The sequence below is a fragment of the Alosa sapidissima genome, chromosome 19 (assembly GCF_018492685.1).
Source record: "Alosa sapidissima isolate fAloSap1 chromosome 19, fAloSap1.pri, whole genome shotgun sequence".
NCBI lineage: Eukaryota > Metazoa > Chordata > Actinopteri > Clupeiformes > Clupeidae > Alosa > Alosa sapidissima.
The window spans coordinates 5,088,372-5,110,598 of record NC_055975.1 but is presented as its reverse complement, the minus strand read 5'-3'; the positions used below and the strand labels follow the sequence as shown (position 1 = coordinate 5,110,598).

Here is a 22,227-nt window from a genome sequence, read left to right as displayed (position 1 = left end):
TTATAGGCTAATATTTCACTATTCCACAAGGATAGGTTGATAAGTTAACAAAAACAGGAAGGAAGAAATAAAGCATTTGAAATGTATCCCACAATTCCACTAAGAGGTATATTGAACTACTGTATTGTTTACATTTTTCTGCATGGGTCAGCTATCATGTTGTTGTTTGGTGATTTGCTCCTTTACACCCACTTCTGCATGAGCAACAAGCCATATAGGTTGATCATGTAGCCTACTGCTGTCATAGCCTACTGTTCTTTCTTCCATAAAATAACTTTAATTCATATGGTTAACTCTATTATCCTTTCTACTTGTCCCTATAGCCATAGTTAATTTCGGGCTCATCATTTTCAGCGGGGGACTGGCTGATCTGCTGCTCAGGCTACTTTTGTTTTTAGGCCTATAGGCTACTGCATACACAGATCAAGCTTGAGTTTTGTTATCAATATTTGCATAATATTGGATGATACCAAAATGCTAATATTTTAATTCATTTAATATGTTACTTGTGAATAGGTTGACAACGCTACAACGTCCAGTAGGTTATTAGCCCAATTGCGCCGTTATAATCATGGCTCTCTCTTTACCAGTTGCCACTTATGTCTGTCCTCTTCAAAAAAAATTGGCATGGCACATTTGTCAGCAATTCCCTCCAATACTTTTCGTCTTTTTTACCAGGCCTTTTCAGTCCTTCGTGGCATCTTTCTACCATCCATCCTCCCTGACGCTTATCACTACGGTAGGGCCGGCCCGGCTGGTATCTGAGAAAACTTTTTAGGAAAGACGGGCTATATGGACCCAACCAATTAACTCTTCTTGGGAGGGGAGAACAACCCATGCAGAGGCTGCAGGCATAGAATGCGAACGTGTGTAGCCAACTTTAAGAGAAGATAGATTAACGTGACAAATGCCAATATTTTTCCCTCGACCGGCCCAAAAGTGAAGCGACCCACCGGGAATTCTCCCGATTACCCACTCCGGGCCTGCTTTCCAGATGAACAATATCACCCTGGCCTATGATGGTTATTCTAGTTAGAGGATAGCCAACACAGAGGAGAATTATCAAAGATGGTTGATTACGAAGATACTTCATGAGAGGCTATTTCCTGTCCCTGGAAATTTATGTAAATAGGGTAGCAGTACACGCCCCCGCACATTTATGCAGTGATCGGGCTCTCTTTTTAACATTGAGGTCTATGGCAGAATCCAAGAATTTCCCAGAATTTGTCAAAGCCTTATTTTTCTGAGCAATGGATGCACATTTCGGCCACGGTATCATGATCTCCAAACCCTCCTCCCTATTTCAGTAGAATGTTGTGATAGTGTGACCCTCCAGTCGAGAGAAAATCAACATTAATGAAGGTGTACACCCTTTATTTGTACTCCGGCTTGTCTGGCGTGGAACCGAGGCCTTCAAACGTATGTCATACGTCAGTGACACGCCCCTGTGCAGGCGGGAACTGAACCAGAGCCCGTCTCTGACTGAACTCCACTTTGCCCTCATAGACATGAACTAGGACGACCCATCTTGCTACGCATTCATTATCTTTGGAATTATCTTGCTGCAATACCTTTAATACTTTATAAGCAATGTTATTTCACATCACATGCACAGACACTTTTTCAAAGAAAGGCTATCCTATTGCATCTTCACATGGGCTGCCTGTATCCAGACCTTTATGGTTGTTGGGCTTTTGTCCAAATCGACTTACAAATAAAAACAATAAAATACTTAACATGAACAGTGAACAGTTTTAAAATGTTGGTACATTATTAGCTGCAGTTGGCAAGATTTGTTTGATCATATTCACTGAAACCGACTGTTTGTAGCCAACATTTCAGACTCAGATTTACATTATTGGCTCATCCGAATAACAATAATAATAATAATAATAATAATAATAATAATAGTAGTAGTAGTAAAGTAATAGTAGGCCTATTAATAGCCTAATTATAATAATAAAGGCTATTTATGTATCGACTATGGCGGCTTTTCTGCTGCTCAGTTTTTATTTTATCAGTTCCGTATTAAATAAAAAAAGCCTAATAAGATAAACCTTTCCTATCCCATTTAAATTAGGCAGTACTACGCTACACCACGAACAAACTGTCAATATTTTTTTGCGTTTGTACAACTTTTATGACGTGACGTTTCTTGGGCATTTAGCATTTAGGCCTACTATCATGTCAACAGGCAGCGTTGTATGCGCAATGCTCATCTAGGGCTATAGGCTATGGCTTTAAGTGTTGTTTCATTTTAAAAAGGGCGGCAAAAGTGGGACTGTGGACTGTGGACAAAAGTGGACTGCTCCAGTTCTGTTGCTTTAAGCGTTTGATATGTGGATAACTTTCAGCAGACTAAACAAATAAAAGGTAAGATTGTGTTATCACAAAACTAGCTGGTTCGTTAAATATGGCGAAGCATATTACAGCCAACTTTGTAGGCTACTTGCAGCAGTGAAGCTGAGTTTGTTGTTAACATCGTTTGTTGGGTAACGTAAACGTTTCTTCCGTTACGAGCAGGACTTTTTTATATTCTGCATTCATTTTCATGGGCAAAAGCTAGCCTAATATGCATGAGAAATCAAATTAAGGGAGCTGCAGCTGTTAGCATCAGCACGGTCATAATACTGTAACACAGCAGGGCACACTAGCCCAGCACTAGCCCAGTGATGAAGGATCGTGTAAAATCCCCATCCCCAGAAAGTTTCAAACGAAGCTTGGGATGATCACTGATCAAATTACTATTTTCTGACACAACCATTCCCAGGTGCTTCTATCTGTCTGAATCATAGACTGTATATATAGAACTGGACAATGTGCCGTCTGTTAAGAGTGATGCGAGCGTTAGTCCAGAGCCCCCTGGTGGCTGGCTGCAGTACAATGTGTAACTCCGCCCATCCCCATGTATTTCAATGGCCAAGTAGCCAACTTTCCGTGTCACTTTTCTCATCTAAAACTATTTTTGTATCAACAACTTTTTATTCGAAAAAATAGTTTTCAAGATGCTTCAATACACACAATTTTTCTTTTCTCGCTGAAATTTTTTTTTTTTAATGTTATATTAACAAATCTAAAAGGGCGTGTTTACACCTATGATTGACAGCTGGCTGCAGACACTACCGCGTCATCGCTCACTTATTTTAACACCTGATTTCGACCCTATGATTTCGACACATAATCTAACCTAAATAAGTGTTGCTGTTATTATCATTAGGCTATATCTTATCACAGTCTGACTAAATACATATTGATAGTCATACATTGTGTAGTTGCTGGTAAGAGACATCGTTGTTAGTTGTGACAGATTCTTTGTGAAAAAAGATATGTTCTGTTCTTTCGTAGATGCTAAGTATATTAGCTCATAGCATGCTACATCATGCTAGCATTAGCCAGTTGATAGGTAAAGTAAAAGGGCTCTGCTATATTGATCCGAAGTGACGTTAGCCATAGTCACCATCATTTACAGTCCTACTTGTTTCAAATGGTTTAACGTAACCAGTGATTGCCGCCATCATCGTTGCAACTTCATTTGAATATACTTTGTCACTGGAGAAGGCGATGTAAAGTGTCATTAACGTTAACTCTTGCTTAGTTTTGCGAATGGCAAAAAACGCCACCTAGCCTGCTAGGTCGACAACCTCGGTATGCCCATTTATGAATCAGCCCGACAAATAACGTTACTTGTGTTTTAGTGAACACATTATTGGACCATAGCTTAACGTGAGGAGGGATTCAAAATTACAAATGGCCAATTTGCTTACTATGCTCAGAACAGCGGTATCTGAAAATGCGTTAAGGTCTCGTTGTTACCTGCGATTGCACTGCTGGAGAAGCATTTTGCATTAGAAATCCTCCCGTAGACGTACATCATTTCAAAATAATACGTCTAAATTGAAAACTGTGACAACTCATTGATAGGCCCTCTCAATATGTCTGTAATCGTATGCCTCTACCACAGGCTTGCTAGTCTTTCACCAGAGAGGGTGCTCCATTATAAATCAAAAATTTAATACTGCAGCCTTCATGTCAGCTGTAAAAATATGAGAACATGGACCTACTACATCAGGACAGGATACTCTAAACATTTTACACATAATCAGGAAGCTACTTTGCTGTTCAGTGTGTGATGTGTTTAAAGTGGTACTACGTTTAAAGAAACATTTTTATTCTTTGTTTCAAGTGCATAAGAAAATACCACATTATGATGGTTATGGTTACCCTTAACAAATACAAAACAATATAATACTTAAAACAGGGATCAATCAATAGCCTAATGAAATAAACAATGAGGGGGGAAAGCAATAATAAATAATAATGCCCATTCAATCAATAATATAATAACAATAACATGGTAAGACTACATTAAGGAGAATATCAATAATAAACAATGTCAAATTAATCAACAGCCTATAATGAAAATAAAACAGTACTACTGCATACAAACCATAATGTATAAGAAGTGCTTAAAAGACCAAAAACTATCACAAGAACGAAGAGCACTGGGCAACTCATTCCACCAACATGGTACCACTGAGGAAAAGAGTCTTGAATTTGACCTAGCGTTTAAGACTGGTCGACACAACAGAAGTTCATCAGAAGACCACAGTGGGCGGTTGGGGATGTATATCTTGATCATTGAATTAAAATAACAAGGAGCAGATCCAGTCAATGTCCTATAGGCCAAAGTGAGAGATTTAAATTTAATTCTGTCTACTGTAGGGAGCCAATGGAGAGTAACTAGGAGAGGAGTTACGATGTGTCCTCTTTGGCTGATTGTGGCATGTTGCAGCATTCTGAATGATAGATCACACAAAAGAAATAAAAAACATTCAATATTGATTTAGTATCAACCAATAATTATTCTGATATTAACATTCTTGTAACATCTACATCTTTGTGTAGGCTACAGTTAAATACTAAGCAATGGCCTCTGACTTAAATACCAAGGCAGTTAAATGACCGTGGTATAGTCTACGTGATACACAGGACTACACAGTAAACCCATTTAAAATAGGCAAGGATATGTATTTAATAACATTTGGGGTTGCTCACAGTATACCCACCACTACAACTAACTAACTCGACTACACCACTAGTTAAATGGCACATTGCAATTTACAATTTGTGTGAGTTCAGGGGCATACAGAAAGTTGAAGTTTGGGTGACATCAATAAAGAAAATAGAAACAAAGGGATGTGTACAGCCTCAAGTATAAATGATGTCACATTAACAGAAGGTTCAGAGCAGAGGCAGACCTTTCTTGGTGCCATGCAAGTTATTGAAAGTCATGTGTTTTCAGAACGTAGTGGTGCTGTGCCATGTCCCATGTATAAGGGGCTTCAGGTTGATCCAGTGACGGTGGGTGATGATGTCAGGGAGATGGATGTCAGGGTACTTGGAGAAAGGGGGAGGACATGCCACCTCAGACCACCCCAGCCAAACATCTTCACGTAGGCATTCCCTTGCTTGCAGACTAATGTAGACCATGGAGACCACCTTGCCGCCACCTCCAGTACATTCAGTCATCACCCATATCTTACCTGCAAAAAGGAAAGTTACAATAAAGTTAGTCAGACAATTTTACAACATTACAAAGCATCTAATCAGGCACTCAACACCACTAGTAATACCAATTAATTAAATATATGTGTGCAATAAACTTCACAGCCTACCTATAATGTTAACTACACATTTAAATATGCGGTGTGAATGTTATTAACTTGCGTCAGCTTGAAAAATAACGTTATCAGTATGACTGATCATGGACGTTAGATGACAAACTAAGGTCTTTCTCAAATGTTCACCGATATCCCTGGGAAGTGACTGATTCTTGGCGTAGCAGCTAGTGTTTAATGCAGGCGTTTCATTTATCGATCATTCACTTATGCGGTCTACAACTACTGACCTACCGATCTATTTTTTACAGTCTATGCTACCGACCTACCATCACAGAAGTAGCTCTAACAGAGGTGTCGTTAACGTTAGAAAAAATGGCTAGTAGTTACATTAACACGAGGTTGATGAGGTCCATGCTTCACATTACGTTAACGTTAACTTGCGTTGCTTTATCACATCATACCGTTGCTTTATCACATCATGTACTGTACTGACTGTCTAGTGTTATTAATCCCCATGTACAGTCAATGGTTACTCCATGTTGAGATGGCATACATGATATTGGAAAACAGCAACAACTAATAAAACCAAGTATATCATGCATCGACTGTTAAGGGAGCTGTGTGCTAATCTTCACTTCAATGACTAACTTAGCCTCCCGGTAACGTTAATGTAGCTGCTAACGTTAGCATGTAATTCGCTGTCCGCATTTCTGTTGTTAGCTCATTAGTATTCACCATACTAAATTGTCACAGTCTATAATCAACATAATAAGCTCTCTTAGACGTATTTAAGAACACCAATAGACAAAAAAAAACGTTTCAGTCGATACGCAACACTTACCAGACAAGAACAAACCGATTGTTGTTTGTACTGTTTAGCTAACTCAGTCACAGCCGTAAAATTCATCCAGCCAGCTAGCCTTCGGTGCCGAGTCGACCTGCGTTGTGGAAAGGAGAAGGGGGCGGGTTTCACTTGACAAGGGGCGTGTTTAACTCTCTGAGTGGCAACTGAGTGGGCGTGCCTGACCGCGACTCCTCTTCACTGCGCATGCTTCAACTTTTGCTGCGCAGCCGCACTTCAAATTGGCTCCAAATTTTCCAAGATGGCGTCGCCTCGGCGGCTTCAATTCATAGACAGTAAAAGAAATGGACCAACAGACTCCGTCGTTTTCAATGGGAGGGCACCATAGACAGTAAAAGAAATGGACGAACATACTCCGTCGTTTTCAATGGGAGGGCACTGAGTCAAATAGAACGATTTTTCAGTTGGTCCCCCCAGTACTGCGCAGCCTCACACTTAACTTCGTGACGTTAGCCATAGAACTGAATCTTGTAACTCATATGATAGATACACAGAAATTCTTCTCACATTTCCTTCGCCTTCAAAGTCATCAAAGTTAAACATTTATTTATGTATTATTATTAATATCATCCTCACCAAGTCGTGTTAATGTTGAAGCTACCATACATGATCATCTTCAAAAACAGTCATGCTAAAACAAAAGCTATTTTCTTTCCACTTTTCCGACCTACGGTCAATCCATCGAAAACCTCTGAAATGATTACTGCCGTTTTTTTTTTTTTTTTTTTAAATTAGGTTGCCTCTGTGTAATGCTTTACCTTAACATACGGTCGTGTATGCTAGGTTTTGCTTACGAGTTACCGTCATAGACAGTAAGGTGGACTGAGCTTCTTATCCAAACAATACGGTGATCTCCCTACGGCGCGAAAGAGAGATTACGTCAAAGCTAGCTTCCCTCCAACCGAACAAGCTAACCATTCTTCTTACGGGTAACCAACGTTACGGACGAGGTAGTGGAGTCTGTTTTGCCTTTGTAGTGTTTATGTTGATTACACAAAAGCTACAATATCAGCACAGGATATATGTTGTATGAAATTATGGTATTTCAAAAAAATCCTAGAATGAATGGACTTCTATGGGAGTTAGCAGAGAGGTGGTCCCTCCAGCCTACGTCGATTCTTCTACTTCCGGGAATTCGCCTGCCCCCTTGGAGGGCACTGAGTCAAATAGAACGATTTTTCAGTTGGTCCCCCCAGTACTGCGCAGACTCACACTTAACTTTGTGACGTTAGCCATCGAACTGAATCTTGTAACTCATATGATAGATACACAGAAATTCTTCTCACACTTCCTTCGCCTTCAAAGTCATCAAAGTTAAACATTTATTTATGTATTATTATCATTCTCACCAAGTCGTGTTAATGTTGAAGCTACCATACATGATCATCTTCAAAAACAGTCATGCTAAAACAAAACAAAAAAGTTATAGCCTTGAAGCTAATCTTCTTTCCACTTTTCCGACCTACGGTCAATCCATCGAAAACCTCTGAAATGATTAGTGCCGTTTTTAAAAAAAAATTAGGTTTACTTTTTATTATTATTATTAGGTTGCCTCTGTGTAATGCTTTACCTTAACATACGGTCGTGTATGCTAGGTTTTGCTCATAGATATATCTATGGGTTTTGCTTATGAGTTACCGTCATAGACAGTAAGGTGGACTGAGCTTCTTATCCAAACAATACAGTTATCTCCGTACGGCGCGAAAGAGAGATTACGTCAAAGCTAGCTTCCCTCCAACCGAACAAGCTAACTATTCTTCTTACGGATAACCAACGTTACGGACGAGGTAATGGAGTCTGTTTTGCCTTTGTAGTGTTTATGTAGATTACACAGAAGCTACAATATCGGCACAGGATATATGTTATATGAAGTTATGGTATTTCAAAAAAATCCTAGAATGAATGGACTTCTATGGGAGTTAGCAGAGAGGTGGTCCCTCCAGCCTACGTCGATTCTTCTACTTCCGGGAATTCGCCTGCCCCCTTGCTTCAATTCCATAGAACACTGTAGAATGCAGCCACACTGTCCAGTTCTATATATACAGTCTATGGTCTGAATCTCATAGCCTATTGAGCTCTTTCTTTACCCATCTCATCTTAATAATGTATTCACAGCACTTATTCACAGCACGGTGAATGACATGTTCATGAGTTCATGAGCCTGGTTATTTATTGCAGGACTACATCATGTCACGTTTTATATTTTATTATGATCATTCTCTCTCTTTTGGGCTCTGATAAAACCATAACGCATAAGAAACGCTTCAAGCCGCCTGCCGATGGAGGCGCACATTCACATGCACATTCAAAGCAAACTTTGTTAGCCATAGGGTGTTAGCGTGTTATGAACACATTGTTTTGGCTAAGATTATAAATTGCGTGAGTGAAGCTGAATCCATATTGAACATTTGTAGTATGATTTTACATGTTATAAAAAAGGGTCATAAGGGGACAGGTAAAACCTGTTAGACTGTGGTAAGTTAGCCAAAAGTTATCTCTCCATGGACCTGGCCAAAGGCATCGGCAACCACATTAGCTAGCATTAGCCAGGTAAGCTAACCAAGTTGGTTGCTTAACAACCATGAAACTTAACACCATTATGACATAACAGTTGTTAAAGATTAATATTCTTTATACAACAATATATTTGTCCTGACCGTAGGACAATGGTTAGCGGTGCCGATTCCCAATCACAAGGTCACGAGTTCGAACCTGGGGTGACCTGGGTGACCTGTGATATGGGGTATCTATGGAAGATCGTGTCAGTGCCAGATGATATTCTCGGTTGAAGGCTGGGGCCCCATTGTGCAGTCTTCTCTGAGTGGTGATCACTGGCACTACTTTGTTCGGTCTGCACATCTAACCATGTGCGGTAAGGCAGTGTTTTTTGTGGCATCCTCATCTTCAGTCAAAGATCCTTGTTTAACATTAATGTTACTCTGCTTCAACCCTCTCTGCTTCAGTTTCGCTAACACTTTTTAGACAGATATGTTCAAACATAGCGATTATTAAACCTAACACAATCGAAATATCATTTCTGACTCAAAAATACCAAAAACAATAGACCAAAACATCACAATACCACTATAAAAAAAACCCATTTATGAACACACAGGAAATCATTCACTAAAGGAGTGCGCACTGCGCAAGTTTCCGGACAATAACGGCTCTGGGACAATTTTGCAACTATCGCCCTCTAGTGGGTGCACCGACAACCTTTTTTGCCTCTTTCTCGCCAAGTAGGCTACTTTGTTCACTACAAAGCTACACACATCATAGTCTAGCTTTCATATTAATTGTAAGTAACTACATTTAAATTTAGTTCATTGTCACCTCTGGTTTTACATGAAAATCTCACAATTTATGTTTATGGGTATGTTTATGTTTATGATTTTGACACTTAAGTGACCAGGTCTAATAATTCCAATATCAATAATAATATCACTTTTATAATAAAAAAAACCTCATATACAAAATACTTTATATGTTTATATTAATGATATCATTCAGACACTTTCGTTCAAAACGACTTTAAGAAGTGGCCTATAACGTTATTATTACATTATTATTAGTTAAAAATAATAAGCCTATTTAAATTTAGTTCATTGTCACCTGTTTTCCATGAAAATCTCACAATTTATGTTTATGGTTTTGGCAGACCCTTTTATCCAAAGTGACTTGGGGCTGTATTTTTCACACTGGCGCATGGCGTAAAACTCGTTTTCCACCCGCGCAAAGTTTAATTAGGTATTTTGCACGTTTATTTTTTAAACAATGCGCCCAGGGGTGTGGCAGTTAACAATCTAGGGAGGGGCCTGGCGCATTGTCTAACCCAGTGGTTCTTAACTGGTCTGGCTTTGGGACCCACAATTTCCCATGTTCATGAAGTCACGACCCATATATATTTTATAGCGTTCAAGACAACAGATTTGGTGAGCTACATGCTAAGAAAGGCGAAGTGCCTGTAGGCCTATTTGTTTGGAACATGCTGTTTGGCATTACATTTGTGAAGTCTCCAACTCCTGATGTCACCTTAAAGTACTTGACAGGTCTGTCTTTAACAGGTGTACTTTATTATGAGGCATTTTCACTCATGTTCCAGCAATTGTGAACATTGCACACTGTGGATTCTGCACCATTTTGTCTCAATTTAAGTCTATTTGAAATGGGCGATTTCTTCTCTTTTTTTAACCACAAGCTCCGCGACCCACCCAGAATGGTTCCGCGACCCACTTTTGGGTCCCGACCTACCAGTTAAGAACCACTGGTCTAAACATCGCTATTGTACACCTGGTCAGAAGTCTATGGCGAGTTGTTTATATGTTATTTTAAGAGCGCATTGTCAACAGTCGTATTGGCAGGTGCACGCACCATCCTTCTATCATTCATGAACGCACACCAGCGCACGTCCATGCAAAACATTACAAATTGCACGATTACAATGGGAAACATAATTAGAATAAAGATATTACGAAATACTGTACATCTCATGATGAGTAGTTATTCACCATCATTTGCAAATTGGTAATGATGGTTAAAAGGGATTAGGGGAGAGGCGAGAGACACGAGTTCAAATAATAGACGAGTGCAAACGGTCTCGCAAGCAGCCTCCTTCAAATGCGCCGTTGAATGCCAAAATACCAATGCATTTATTTGACATATTGCGCTTTGCGCCGTTAAAGGGAATGACAGATGTCATTCTCATTGGTTTAAATGATGTTACGCCCCAAACACACCCATATGACTGACCCCTCCCAATGTGGACTGGACATCCTACTAAATTTAAATAAGCTTTTGACAAGTGAAGATGCACTTTAGAATGTCATGATAGGGCCCTTGCAGTCTAATAATAATAACTCTAATATCAATAATATCAGTTAAATAATTAATCGTTCAAAATAACTTTAAAAAGTGGCCTATAACATTATTAGTTAAAAATGATAAGCCTACATAAAAACAGTAATAATAACAACATGATTAAAACAGTAATAATAACAACAATATCAATAATGATAATATCAACAATAAAAATAATGAGTTTTCATATGAACATAAATATACCCTGCTTCAGGTGTACTTTGGAGTGGGTAAGACTGTCTTTAGTGGCAGGCTAGCACATACCGTTGACTTGCGCTAGCCTAGCACCTGCGAACTCTGCAATTAGAAGGACTGGATGAAACGTGCTGAAAACGGTCTCCACTGATAAATATCACACTTGCTTACTTGGAAATAAGGTCTTATGTCCAAAATCCTGAACCACCCCTTTAAGGCTTAATTTCTCCTTAGGTAAGGGGTTTATTTAAGGGTGTTGCACATAATAATACCTTAAATTGTTTCTTTAGTTAAGGAAAAACGTTAAGGGATACATACTGCATTGAAAAGGATTTAGCCTACCATCACGAAAATTATATTGAGATTGTTCAACAGCTGTAACTAGCTGGCTAGTAGGTGATGTCGTTAGTTAGCAATCCACCGAACACAGTGAAGCTTAATGATCTTATCATTCATCTCACCTTAAGAATATTCGCTGAAATTCAGGTAGCAAGTAAAGCATGTTATAGACATGCACTGAGCAATACTGGCTGGCTAGTTAGAAATGATTCTGACGGTCATCAGTGCACCAAAACGATCTTTTTTGTTAATGTTTTGCCTAGCGAACCGAACCGAAGCTCATGGCAGGCTAACAAGACATCCACATCCACATGAAGTTAAAGTTAGCCTACCACTAACATCATGTAAACCACACAATAACAATACATTTCTGAAAGGCCTATTTGACAGAGTAAGCATATTAACAGAGAGGTTTTATTTTAAATTGTGTCATTTTCAAAAAGTATAATTATTGCAAGTTGCACTACTTTTTGTATTGGTTTTATACAAGATGTAGCCTACTTGTGAAATTTGCACAGTAAAAGTAATGTATTTTGACTGCAATTGTCTTTGCATTCTGATTAGATTCTTCATTAGAATCATGAGTGGCTCTTTGTAAATAGCATCATTTTCTGGGGCTATGCAAAACTGCATTACCCTAGTGTGGAGTTATTCTACATCATGACAGTAAAATAGACCATCCTTAATCAATGTACTGCAGCAATTCCTCTCTCAACCTGTAGAAAATGCTGTGAACATCTGATTAAGCATGGTAAAAAAAATACCATCATATACCGTGAAACCGTAAGAATTTTGAAAAATACCGTGATATACATTTTTGGTCATACCGCCCAGCACTATGTCCACCACATGTAACCTGCCAAATGCACGCTGATGATGCAGTTATGTACACGCTAAAGACAAAAATCAGGCTCCACAAAAACTGACAGCTGTCATGAGTAATATGTAACTAACAGTCATCAACACCTCAATTTGTCAAAGACAGTCTGTGTGTATTTTTCAAAAAGGGCAAGCCCCAATACCCCAACATTCTGGTGTGGGGGGTTAAGCTTGAGGTTGTGCATGAATTTAAATACCTAGGAATGATATTTGATTCACAACTTAGCTTCAAGCAGCAGGTCAAACAAACAGTGAACAGAATGAAGTTTAACCTGTCCAATTTTAGACAACTTAACCCTTGAAGTAGCTACATTATATTTTAATGCTATGATCATGTCACATATAACCTATTGCATGATGAGTTGGTCGTTGGTTTGTAAGCCAAGCTTAAAGCCAATTGAAACAGCATAACAATTGTCATATACTTTGGTCTATGATGGTTCCTCCTGTAAGAGGATAGCCAACACTCAAGTAGAATCATCTTGTCCCATTGTCTTTAATATTTAATAAGCAATATTATTGCATGTGTAAAACTTTTATACATTTTAAATATCGGATCTGCCCATGAAGTCTTTAGGCTGTATCCAGCGCTGTATCAGAGTATTTCTCTCTTGAGCTCTGGTGTGAGAAATTAGTTTTAGGATGAGTGACCATTACCAAACCATGCTGTGCCTATTAGTCCGTCATTGGTAATTCATTTTCAAATTCTCACAGAAGCCCACTATTAAACACTTCAGATGCATCTATACTTCTTTGCTACAATTTGAATATTTTGCATGAATTCACTATTGCACTAATTCACTAAATATGTAGGCCTAAGTAGATTCATAGCAGTCAGCAATCCACAGTGCAAAATCCACATTTGCTTTGTTAGTGTCATGTTTTGGCAAAGGAAGACATAAGCAGACACTTACCAGGACATGTGTGATTCCTATAACCTTGCCTTAAGCTTTTTCCTGGAGTCGCATCTCAACCTCTCTGACTCAAAGCTTTCATCTGGGATTTGTAGTGGGAGGGGGTGTGGTGTCGGAGAGGGGGCGTTGCCTAGACACCATTGAGGAATTTCTGGCAGGTCTTTATTCTCTCCAGAACTCCTCAATGCTATGCTCATCATAGGGTGCAAATCAGGACAACATGCAAACTTCATGTGAGCCTCATTTGAATGGCTGTGGCTATTATATCTCACGCTAAACATTTAATGTATAAATAAATATGACTATGGTAAGATATAGGCCTACTTTAATCATCCTGAGGGAAATTAAGTGAGCCAGGGAGATAAATGAGATCCACACTAAACGCCATCAGTCTGGTCAGTTGGGGTGGAAAGTTGCATTTGAGAAATGAGAATACAAATGAAAAGTAGTTTGTTGGTGCGCACATCCAAGGCAGGTGCTGGACAAAAAGTGCTAGGCTATCAAAAGGAAAAAAGGTAGATTGTCCGCACACTTGCTCCCATCAGGAATTTTAATTGACTTATTCACCCGTGTGTAATGTTTCGAGCTTATACGCTCTTCATCAGACTTGAATATCAGGCAGACTGTCGCCATATTTAAACAAGTACAAAAGGTCACATGACCCATCAGAGTGATAGGCTATAATTACATAGATTTACAGAACATTTATATACATATATACACAACATCATAATATCTACAAAAAGCATGTACTTATAGAAAAACATTTATATAATATACTTTGTAATTTTTTTTTATATATAAATAAGTACAAGCTTCCACCCTATCAGAATACTTGGCTGTGTATCAGTTGGTAGTCGCCATCTGTATACAGCGCCCCCCTCGTAGTCCGCCCCGTCTCTTGCAAACTTCTTTCTCTTTGAAACTCTTAGTTCATCCTCCAGTGCCTTTTTATGTTGTTCGCAGTCTTCCAACAATTTTTCATACTTCTCCTTCTCTGTTATGCTTTCCCCGAGTTCCTTCTTCACATCAACGACGCGTGCTCTCACCGTAGAGAGTTGTGTGGAGGTTTCCTCAATTGTTAGAGCCATGAGATCGAACGAACACTTATTTAGGATTTCACACCATCGGTCACTGAATTCCTTGTTCTCTCGACCCAAGAAAGGTGTTTTAGTTATTCTCAGACCCCTTGGGATCTAGTCCTGAGATAATCACTCAGGGTCACTGTGTGTAGGTAAAGACGAGATTCCTTTTCTTGCAGTTTCTCCAGTGTGCGTATTAAAATGGTTGGTTCATTACCTTGTGGTGTGTCCGTGAATAAAGAGTCCTTCAATATGATTCTTATGTAGTCCGCTTTTTTGAACTCAAAAGTTTTGGAAAGCTCCGACATGGTGGATAAAGTATTGTGTAGTCGTTCCTTTTCTTATTAGGAGTCAGGTGGAGTGCCGCATCCAAAAGTCCAACAAGGCTCGTCAAATGAAAAGTAGTTTGTTGGTGCGCACATCCAAGGCAGGTGCTGGACAAAAAGTGCTAGGCTATCAAAAGGAAAAAAGTTAGATTGACAATCTACCTTTTTTCCTTCAGAAATGAGAATACAGACATACAGCCTCTTTTTGGCATGTTCCATTTTTATTCACAATGCAAACCCTGAAACTTTGCAAAGCATCAATACACCATTCAGCACAAGCAGGTACAAGTTGGCTGAACTGAACATGATGTGCCATTATGAACTAGAAAGAAGTGTGTGTTTGTTTTTGAGCACACAATGTCGAAGTTGGTATTTGAGCATAAATAAACTTTTTGCCAAAATGTTTCATCAAAAGAGTTTTGTTAAATGCTATGAACAGGCCAACTATTTTGCCAACTAGCCAGAATTATCACACATGTTTTTTATTAGGCTTTTCATGATTCAGATCATATTCCTCCATAGCAAAAGGTAGATGATTGTTCATTTTGTTCAATGGAAGTAAAGTGTGGCAACCTTGTGAACACCATAGAATGAATTGGTCTGACCTGACCCCTCGTGGACAAAGGTGAGCCTTGCCCTGAAGTCCATTTGCAATTTTTTAGAATGTAGAAAAGCTCACAGTTATATATCTCACTGGCATAGCCTTACTTCTACTGATTTTGTCCTCTGGTTTGAAGTCAAACTTGAGCATAGGCTATGTGTTTCGATTTATACACAAACAAAAAAAAGGCATAGGTCCAGACTCAACCCATTTTTCACCATGAAAGGAAGATGGATGCAACTGAGGACATAATAGTTTTAAAAAATCTCTTATTCATTTTATTAATCTGATTAAGCCAGCTACCCCTGTCATGACTTGCCTCCATGCCTCTAGTGGAGTTGGTATGGAGAAGGATGGTGTCTATCTCTGATGGGCATGTCACAACACTTTTACAGCGCGTAATATGTCATATTAATCATATAAGGATGTAGGCTATTTATTCATTTAGGCCTATTGTTATTGATTTATTTTGTTTTCATTTATGCTTCATATTGAACTTTGCTTTTTGTGTTGAGGGATGAATGAAAAATGAAATGATCTTATCTTATTTGAGGTTACAGTTCAGTAGCCAAGAAAAGAAATACGACAAGCGATTGTTGCCAATAATACACAGAAAGATCTGCTATATTTAACTATTTTTACTCTATCCTAGTCAGATGTCCTGTCATTCAGATGATAGTTCTGCACCTGAACCTTGGGAACCGCCTATCTCTATTTAAAGCATTACTATTGGTTAATTCAACTGCTTCCTCGTGTCTATCAAGACGTCTACGTCATACAATAAGACAAATTGAGGAAGTTGTAGCAATGACGTGATATGGTGATATTCATTCGGCATCGAAATGTCAGGCTAATCGCTGATATTTAGCTGGTGATCTATAGGCTACTCGTTTGGAAAACGAGTAAATGCTGTTGCTGTTTAATCAGAGACCGTATAAGGGTAAGTGTGGTTGCGTTAGTGTTAATCGCCGTGATATTGTGCAATAGGTTTGGCAAACGTAGGTTTAGGTTTAGGGGCCTATCTTAACTGTCAGAATGTTCAACGTGCATTTCCTCCTCTTTGATAACGTTACAGCAACGACAATGTCATTTAGTTAACGTTGTTTTAATTAATACAGCATTTGTAAATTATGCGTCGACCACTGTGTGCTAACCATCTTTCAGTCACTTAGTGCTATTTAGTCGTTGCATCGAATGTTTTTAGTTTGGTTAAGAGTATTGCACGACGCTTGATACAGAACTTTGTGGTGGTTCTTCCGTTTTCCTTGAAATGGCTAACGTTAACGTTCAGTCAGAATTGTGTTGCACCTGTTTGTTCCGTAAGTTAACCGGGTTCGTCGGCAAGTTAGTGTGACTCAAATTTTAAGGATGTTATGTAATTGAATTGGTTGCCTCTGCAGATCTTCCTGAGTAAACCCAGATAATGTGATTAGGTTCATATCGCTGTAATTTCACTAAGCAGAACTGAGTTGATGCGCAGTTGCAATTCATTCTTGCGGTCTTTTCTCAAAATATGTCTTACACAGACTGAGTAACGTTAACCTTAGGCCTACGAGTGGCTTCCTGAATTTAGTCAAACGATCAAACTGTTGTTGCACATAGTTAAATCTGAGGCACTCAGGGGGCATTAGCCTAGTTAAAAATGGCTAGTTGTTCAGTCATTGTGATAAAACTTCAAATTGTTATTGAGTTACCCTCCTCCTGAGTGTCCCAGATCTGTTCAACAATGCTCAACCATAGGATCCCCGAACTGAAAAGCACCAGAGGAACATCTTTTTAAGCCTGAGTAGTCGGCTACTCTATGCAAATTGGTTTAAACCGTAATTTCTTGCTTGACGTTGGCAAAAATGGTTTCTCCCTGGTCTTACCTCCCACCTGTCTATATTTTTAGAGTTCTTGAAGGTGACTGCCTCAGTCTCCCACACGCACACAGGATGTTGATTCATCAACTGCTTTGGTTAGCTGTCTGCTGTGGATTTGCTACTTCAGAGCACAGAGGAAATGACACTGAGAAGCAGTCCACACCAGTGACCCATCCCTTACTGCTTGTATCCTTTGATGGTTTCCGGGCAGACTATTTGAAGACGTATTCCTTTCCACACTTTCAAAAATTTGTCTCTGATGGTGTTCGTGTGGGCTACCTCACTAATGTATTCACAACAAAAACATTTCCCAACCATTACAGCCTAGTCACTGGGTTGTATGCCGAGAGCCATGGCATTCTGGCCAGCCGAATGTATGATCCACAGACCCATAAGACCTTTACCATAGGAGACACCGATCCCTCCTGGTGGGAAGAAGCCACACCTATCTGGGTGTCTGTGCAGAACTCTGGCTATAAGTCAGCTGCTGCCATGTGGCCGGGCTCCGACCTGAAGATCAAGAACAGCACAGCGACCCATTTCCTCCCCTACAGTCCCAAAGTGACTTTCCAAGAGAGGATCGGAAACCTAACCAAGTGGCTGAAAGATGACTCGGATGTTAGGTTTGCTGCTCTTTATTGGGAGGAACCGGACCGGTCAGGCCACAGGTACGGCCCAAACAACACTGTAGAGATGGCCAAGGCCTTGAAAGAGGTGGACAACAACATAGGCTTACTAATGGAACAGCTCCAGCAGGCCAACCTGTGGGGAAAGATTAATGTGATCCTGACCAGTGATCACGGCATGACTCAGTGCTCCGAAGAGCGGCTCATCAAGCTGGACAACTGCCTCAATCGGACCGACTACTCAGTGGTGGACCTCACCCCTGTAGCTGCCATCATGCCTCTTAACAGTAAGTTCCACTGCATATGTAAACACATTTCCAACACAACACAGACACTTTGGACTACCAGTCCAGTATCAGTAATCAACAAAGGCTCTCTGCATAGTAGCCTCATTGGGCCTTTATTCAAAATGCCAAAATGCATGGAAGTTTATTCCATCTAAACCTAAATGTGTCCAGACACTAAGCCGTTACAAAACTGTTCTGGTAACTTATAGGTTAACTGTCACCGAGACCCGAGACCAGAGATTCTTCTTCAAGAGTTGGTCCACATGTCCGCACATTGCATTAAAACCACAAACAAAGTGGCTGTTGACAAAATACTAGCATGTGCATTTATTGCTGACGTACATCCCGATGCAACTCTTATTCAAAATATTTTCACAGATGTTTCCAGGGTCTACAATCTGCTGAACAAGTGCCACCCTCAAATGAAGGTCTATATGAAGGAAAACATACCAGAGAGATTGCACTACAAGTACAATGAAAGGATTCAGCCCATCATCCTCGTGGCTGAAGAAGGATGGACCATTGTGCAGAATGGCTCGCTTCCTCGACGTAAGCTTCTCACTGCAGTTTTGCCATTACCCCTTTGTATCCTTCAGATATCTAACATCTGGAATGTCATTATAAGGGATAACCTTGTGTGGTTTAAAAGGTTAAATTAAAATGAGCAACAGTCTATTCACACTGTGTTTACTAATGCCTTTTTTATTACAGTTGGTGACCATGGCTACGACAACTTCCTTCCAAGCATGCACCCTTTTCTGGCAGCTCATGGTCCTGCTTTCCGGAAAGGTTATCACTTGTCTAACTTCAACAGCATAGACATCTACCCGTTAATGTGTCATCTACTGGGCATCCAAGCCTTGCCCAACAACGGCAGCTTTGTCAAAGTTCGCTGCATGCTCGAAAGTGAGACCTGCGCAGACCTCGCAGTGACTGTGGGCATTGTGATTGGAGTCCTCATAGTGCTCACCACACTGACCTGCCTCTTCAGGCTTATGAAAAGCAGAGGGCCTTCTCCCTCTCGGCCCTTTGCTCGCCTTGAGCTACAGGATGATGACGATGATGATCCCCTACTCGACTGATGCACTTCTTTTTTTTCTTTTTAAGGTACACATGTTCAACCCATGTTTTCAACCTAGGTTTCGTATGTATATCTGACACCATTCATACCAGGCTGCTGACTTGCCGTATTGTCAGGTCAAAATAATTTACACCATGACGAGGGCCAGTCAATAGCCAGGTATTAAAATTCGAATGCAATGACGTCACTTCAGTATATGCAGGGTGGTGCAACTCTGCTTAGTGTTAGTGTTCTGCACAAAACTGCTAGGACTTGTGGATATTATAATATTCTATTATACCACTTGTAAACAAATATTTAGTGTCAACCAGTAAGTTTGTGTTGCATATCACAAGCAATAACTCGGCAGAGGTTAATTCTGTTTTTTTTTTTGTTTTTTTTCCTAGTAACGTTTGACCCATTGGTATAAATGGAGTTTAAGCTACTTCCTTCCATGGAAACATTGGTTAAAACTTTCTCAGAATGCTCAAGGATAAAATTCCACTCCAACCAGAGACTTTTAGAAGGGCCTATCTGGAAATGATTATTGTATAATATAACAATATATTTTGGACTCTTCCAGTTCTTTTCTACTTGTGTAAAGTTTTTGCTATGTTGCTAAAGATTGCTAATAAGGAATACTGTGGGAGGCTATTCATGTTCGGTTGGTTTGTCTCTAAACTTAAGTGCAGCTGAGCCATTTTTTTTTTTTTGCACCGTCACATTTTTAAGAAGCTATGCTTCAGTTACTGTCTGCTGGAACTTGGAAACTCCCAAAGACGAGGTGTCACATGAGACATGAGAACGTTTGCTTTAATATTGTTTGTTGCTTGTAGACACTGGAATTACTTGAAATCTTTTTAGGCCAGATGTGTGCTAGTATTGGTACAATAGCATTGTCGGTGTCTGATACAATAATACAAGGTCTAAGCAAATTTAAAAGAAAATGTTTTAAGCAGAGATAAGGGCATGAACTGTTCAGAATTAGTCTTTTTTTATTATTTGGAAAAGGTTACGTATTTATATTTCCAGTTGATTTGAGTTGTAAATGAGAGCACACACACATTAATTTCCTTGTACATTTGAGGTCTTGCCTGAAAGTATCACTGTTCACTGTTAATAGAATGTATGGAAATACCCTTTTAATCACACCTTCATATTGACAGGCTTTTGGGACATTATTGTGCACTTCTCTATTCAGGCATGTGAAAGGACTTATCCATACACCTTGTAGAAATATTATATCAGGAAAATATTTGTTCTTTATCTAAGTCTAATCTATTCTTGCCTTGATGTGATAAAACGAAAGGGGGCATCTATGTTATGTAAGGAATGTTATGCAGTGTTCTTCTTAGTGAGCGTTTCAGTTTTGTTCTTCTGTCAGAATATATTATCTACCTGCACTATTTGTCACCCCCTTCCAATGGTACGATACTCTTGCACAATTTCACAAGTAATGGTGAAGCTTACACCAGAATATTGGTTTATCTGGCATTTTTCTGTATTGTGGCCAGGGTCATGATTCCACATTGTAAACTATAAAGACTTATTTTCATATAGGAGACAGTAATAGTGCTTTAAGTTAAGGAAAGCCTGAGTAGGCATGAGGTCAATAAAAGCTTTTTTAAATAAAACATTATTGCCATACAGCCTTGTGTAGCTGCACTTATTGTTACCACTTATAAGCCTAATAGCCTGCACCCAGAAGAAGCCATGTTGCTTCAAGAACACCTTTCTTGAAGGACAAATTGTGCGTATTTAGGATGGTGGTATTTCTTCCCCTTTTCCACGTTCTGGATTTTGATTTACCATATGCCGTTGCAAGAAATCATCATCCAGGCAATCGCCATGTGGGGGCAGTCTGCAAAGACTATTGTAGCCTAATAGCTCAATGAGCAACAAATAGGGAGCCTTGGGTTGGTGTTTAATCCATGGAGGTATTATATAGACAAAGATCCTGCCTTCAACCCTCTCCTGATGTAGACCTGGAGAGTACGAGGAGGAAGTACCGCCTCCATTCATTTCAATGGCCGATGCTAGCTTCTTCAGCCAAAAATATCCTTAACTGACTGCCACCATCTTTAAAAATGGTGTCTGACTTGCCCACTTCGGGCCACATTTTCACAAACAAGACATTTAGGAGCCACCTTACAGATGGCCACAAATGATGTCATCCATGTGGATTGCCTCCCAACTTGGAAACAGACAATATACTCTTGTGTCCACCAGTGACATGGTATCAAGAGTGCCTTGAGGCACGTTTAGTACAAATTTTAACTTGGACTCTAAGATCAACTGATTTGATTTCTGGGGGCAAAGGTCAAAGTTAAAGGTCACTGTGTCCACATGTATGTCCCTTTAGCGTGAACGTGATATCTCAAGAATGCCTTGTGGCATGTTCTACAAATTTGGGAGGAACATTCACTTGGATTCCTTTCCATAATCTATGTTTTACATGCCTCACCACACAAATGTATGTCAATGCGGTAATTGTAGTTACTCTCCCTCCCAGGAATTGTCCTAATCTGCCAGATGCCACTTGAATATAGTCACCTTCCTAAAATAATGGCTTATGCCATTATTTTAGGAAGGTGACAATATTTCATTCTAATTAGAGAGGTTTAGGTGCGCGTTTAAGATTGCATGTTGTCGTTCACTTTGCATTGTAACAAAAGTGGACACTCTAAACAACAATTCAGGGGTGAAAGGCTGCAAG

The 22,227-nt window shown here is 39.6% G+C and overlaps 1 protein-coding gene across 3 annotated transcripts; it reads left to right on the top strand.

The window, feature by feature from the left end:
- The first annotated feature begins 2,237 nt into the window (after window positions 1–2,237).
- On the top strand, window positions 2,238–21,160 carry enpp4 (ectonucleotide pyrophosphatase/phosphodiesterase 4). 3 transcript variants are annotated; one of them, XM_042072279.1, is made up of 5 exons: window positions 16,458–16,616; window positions 17,568–18,451; window positions 18,830–19,000; window positions 19,163–19,558; window positions 19,919–21,160. In XM_042072279.1, exons 2-4 carry the CDS (start codon window positions 17,611–17,613, stop codon window positions 19,531–19,533), a joined length of 1,383 nt encoding a protein of 460 aa, XP_041928213.1. In that variant the 5' UTR covers window positions 16,458–16,616; window positions 17,568–17,610; the 3' UTR covers window positions 19,534–19,558; window positions 19,919–21,160. The 3 variants fall into 3 exon arrangements, with proteins under 3 accessions (XP_041928212.1, XP_041928213.1, XP_041928211.1); XM_042072278.1 differs by lacking the exon at window positions 16,458–16,616 and adding an exon at window positions 2,238–2,373 and having other exon boundaries at window positions 19,163–21,160; XM_042072277.1 differs by having other exon boundaries at window positions 19,163–21,160.
- Window positions 21,161–22,227: the final 1,067 nt, after the last annotated feature.

Excerpts from the sequence above, each read along its gene's own strand:
- enpp4 (XM_042072278.1), top strand. The coding sequence starts at position 17,611 with ATGTTGATTCATCAACTGCTTTGGTTAGCTGTCTGCTGTGGATTTGCT. Across the intron at positions 18,452-18,829 it reads TGCCATCATGCCTCTTAACA|ATGTTTCCAGGGTCTACAAT; the intron begins GTAAGTTCCACT and ends ATATTTTCACAG. Across the intron at positions 19,001-19,162 it reads GAATGGCTCGCTTCCTCGAC|TTGGTGACCATGGCTACGAC; the intron begins GTAAGCTTCTCA and ends TTTTTATTACAG.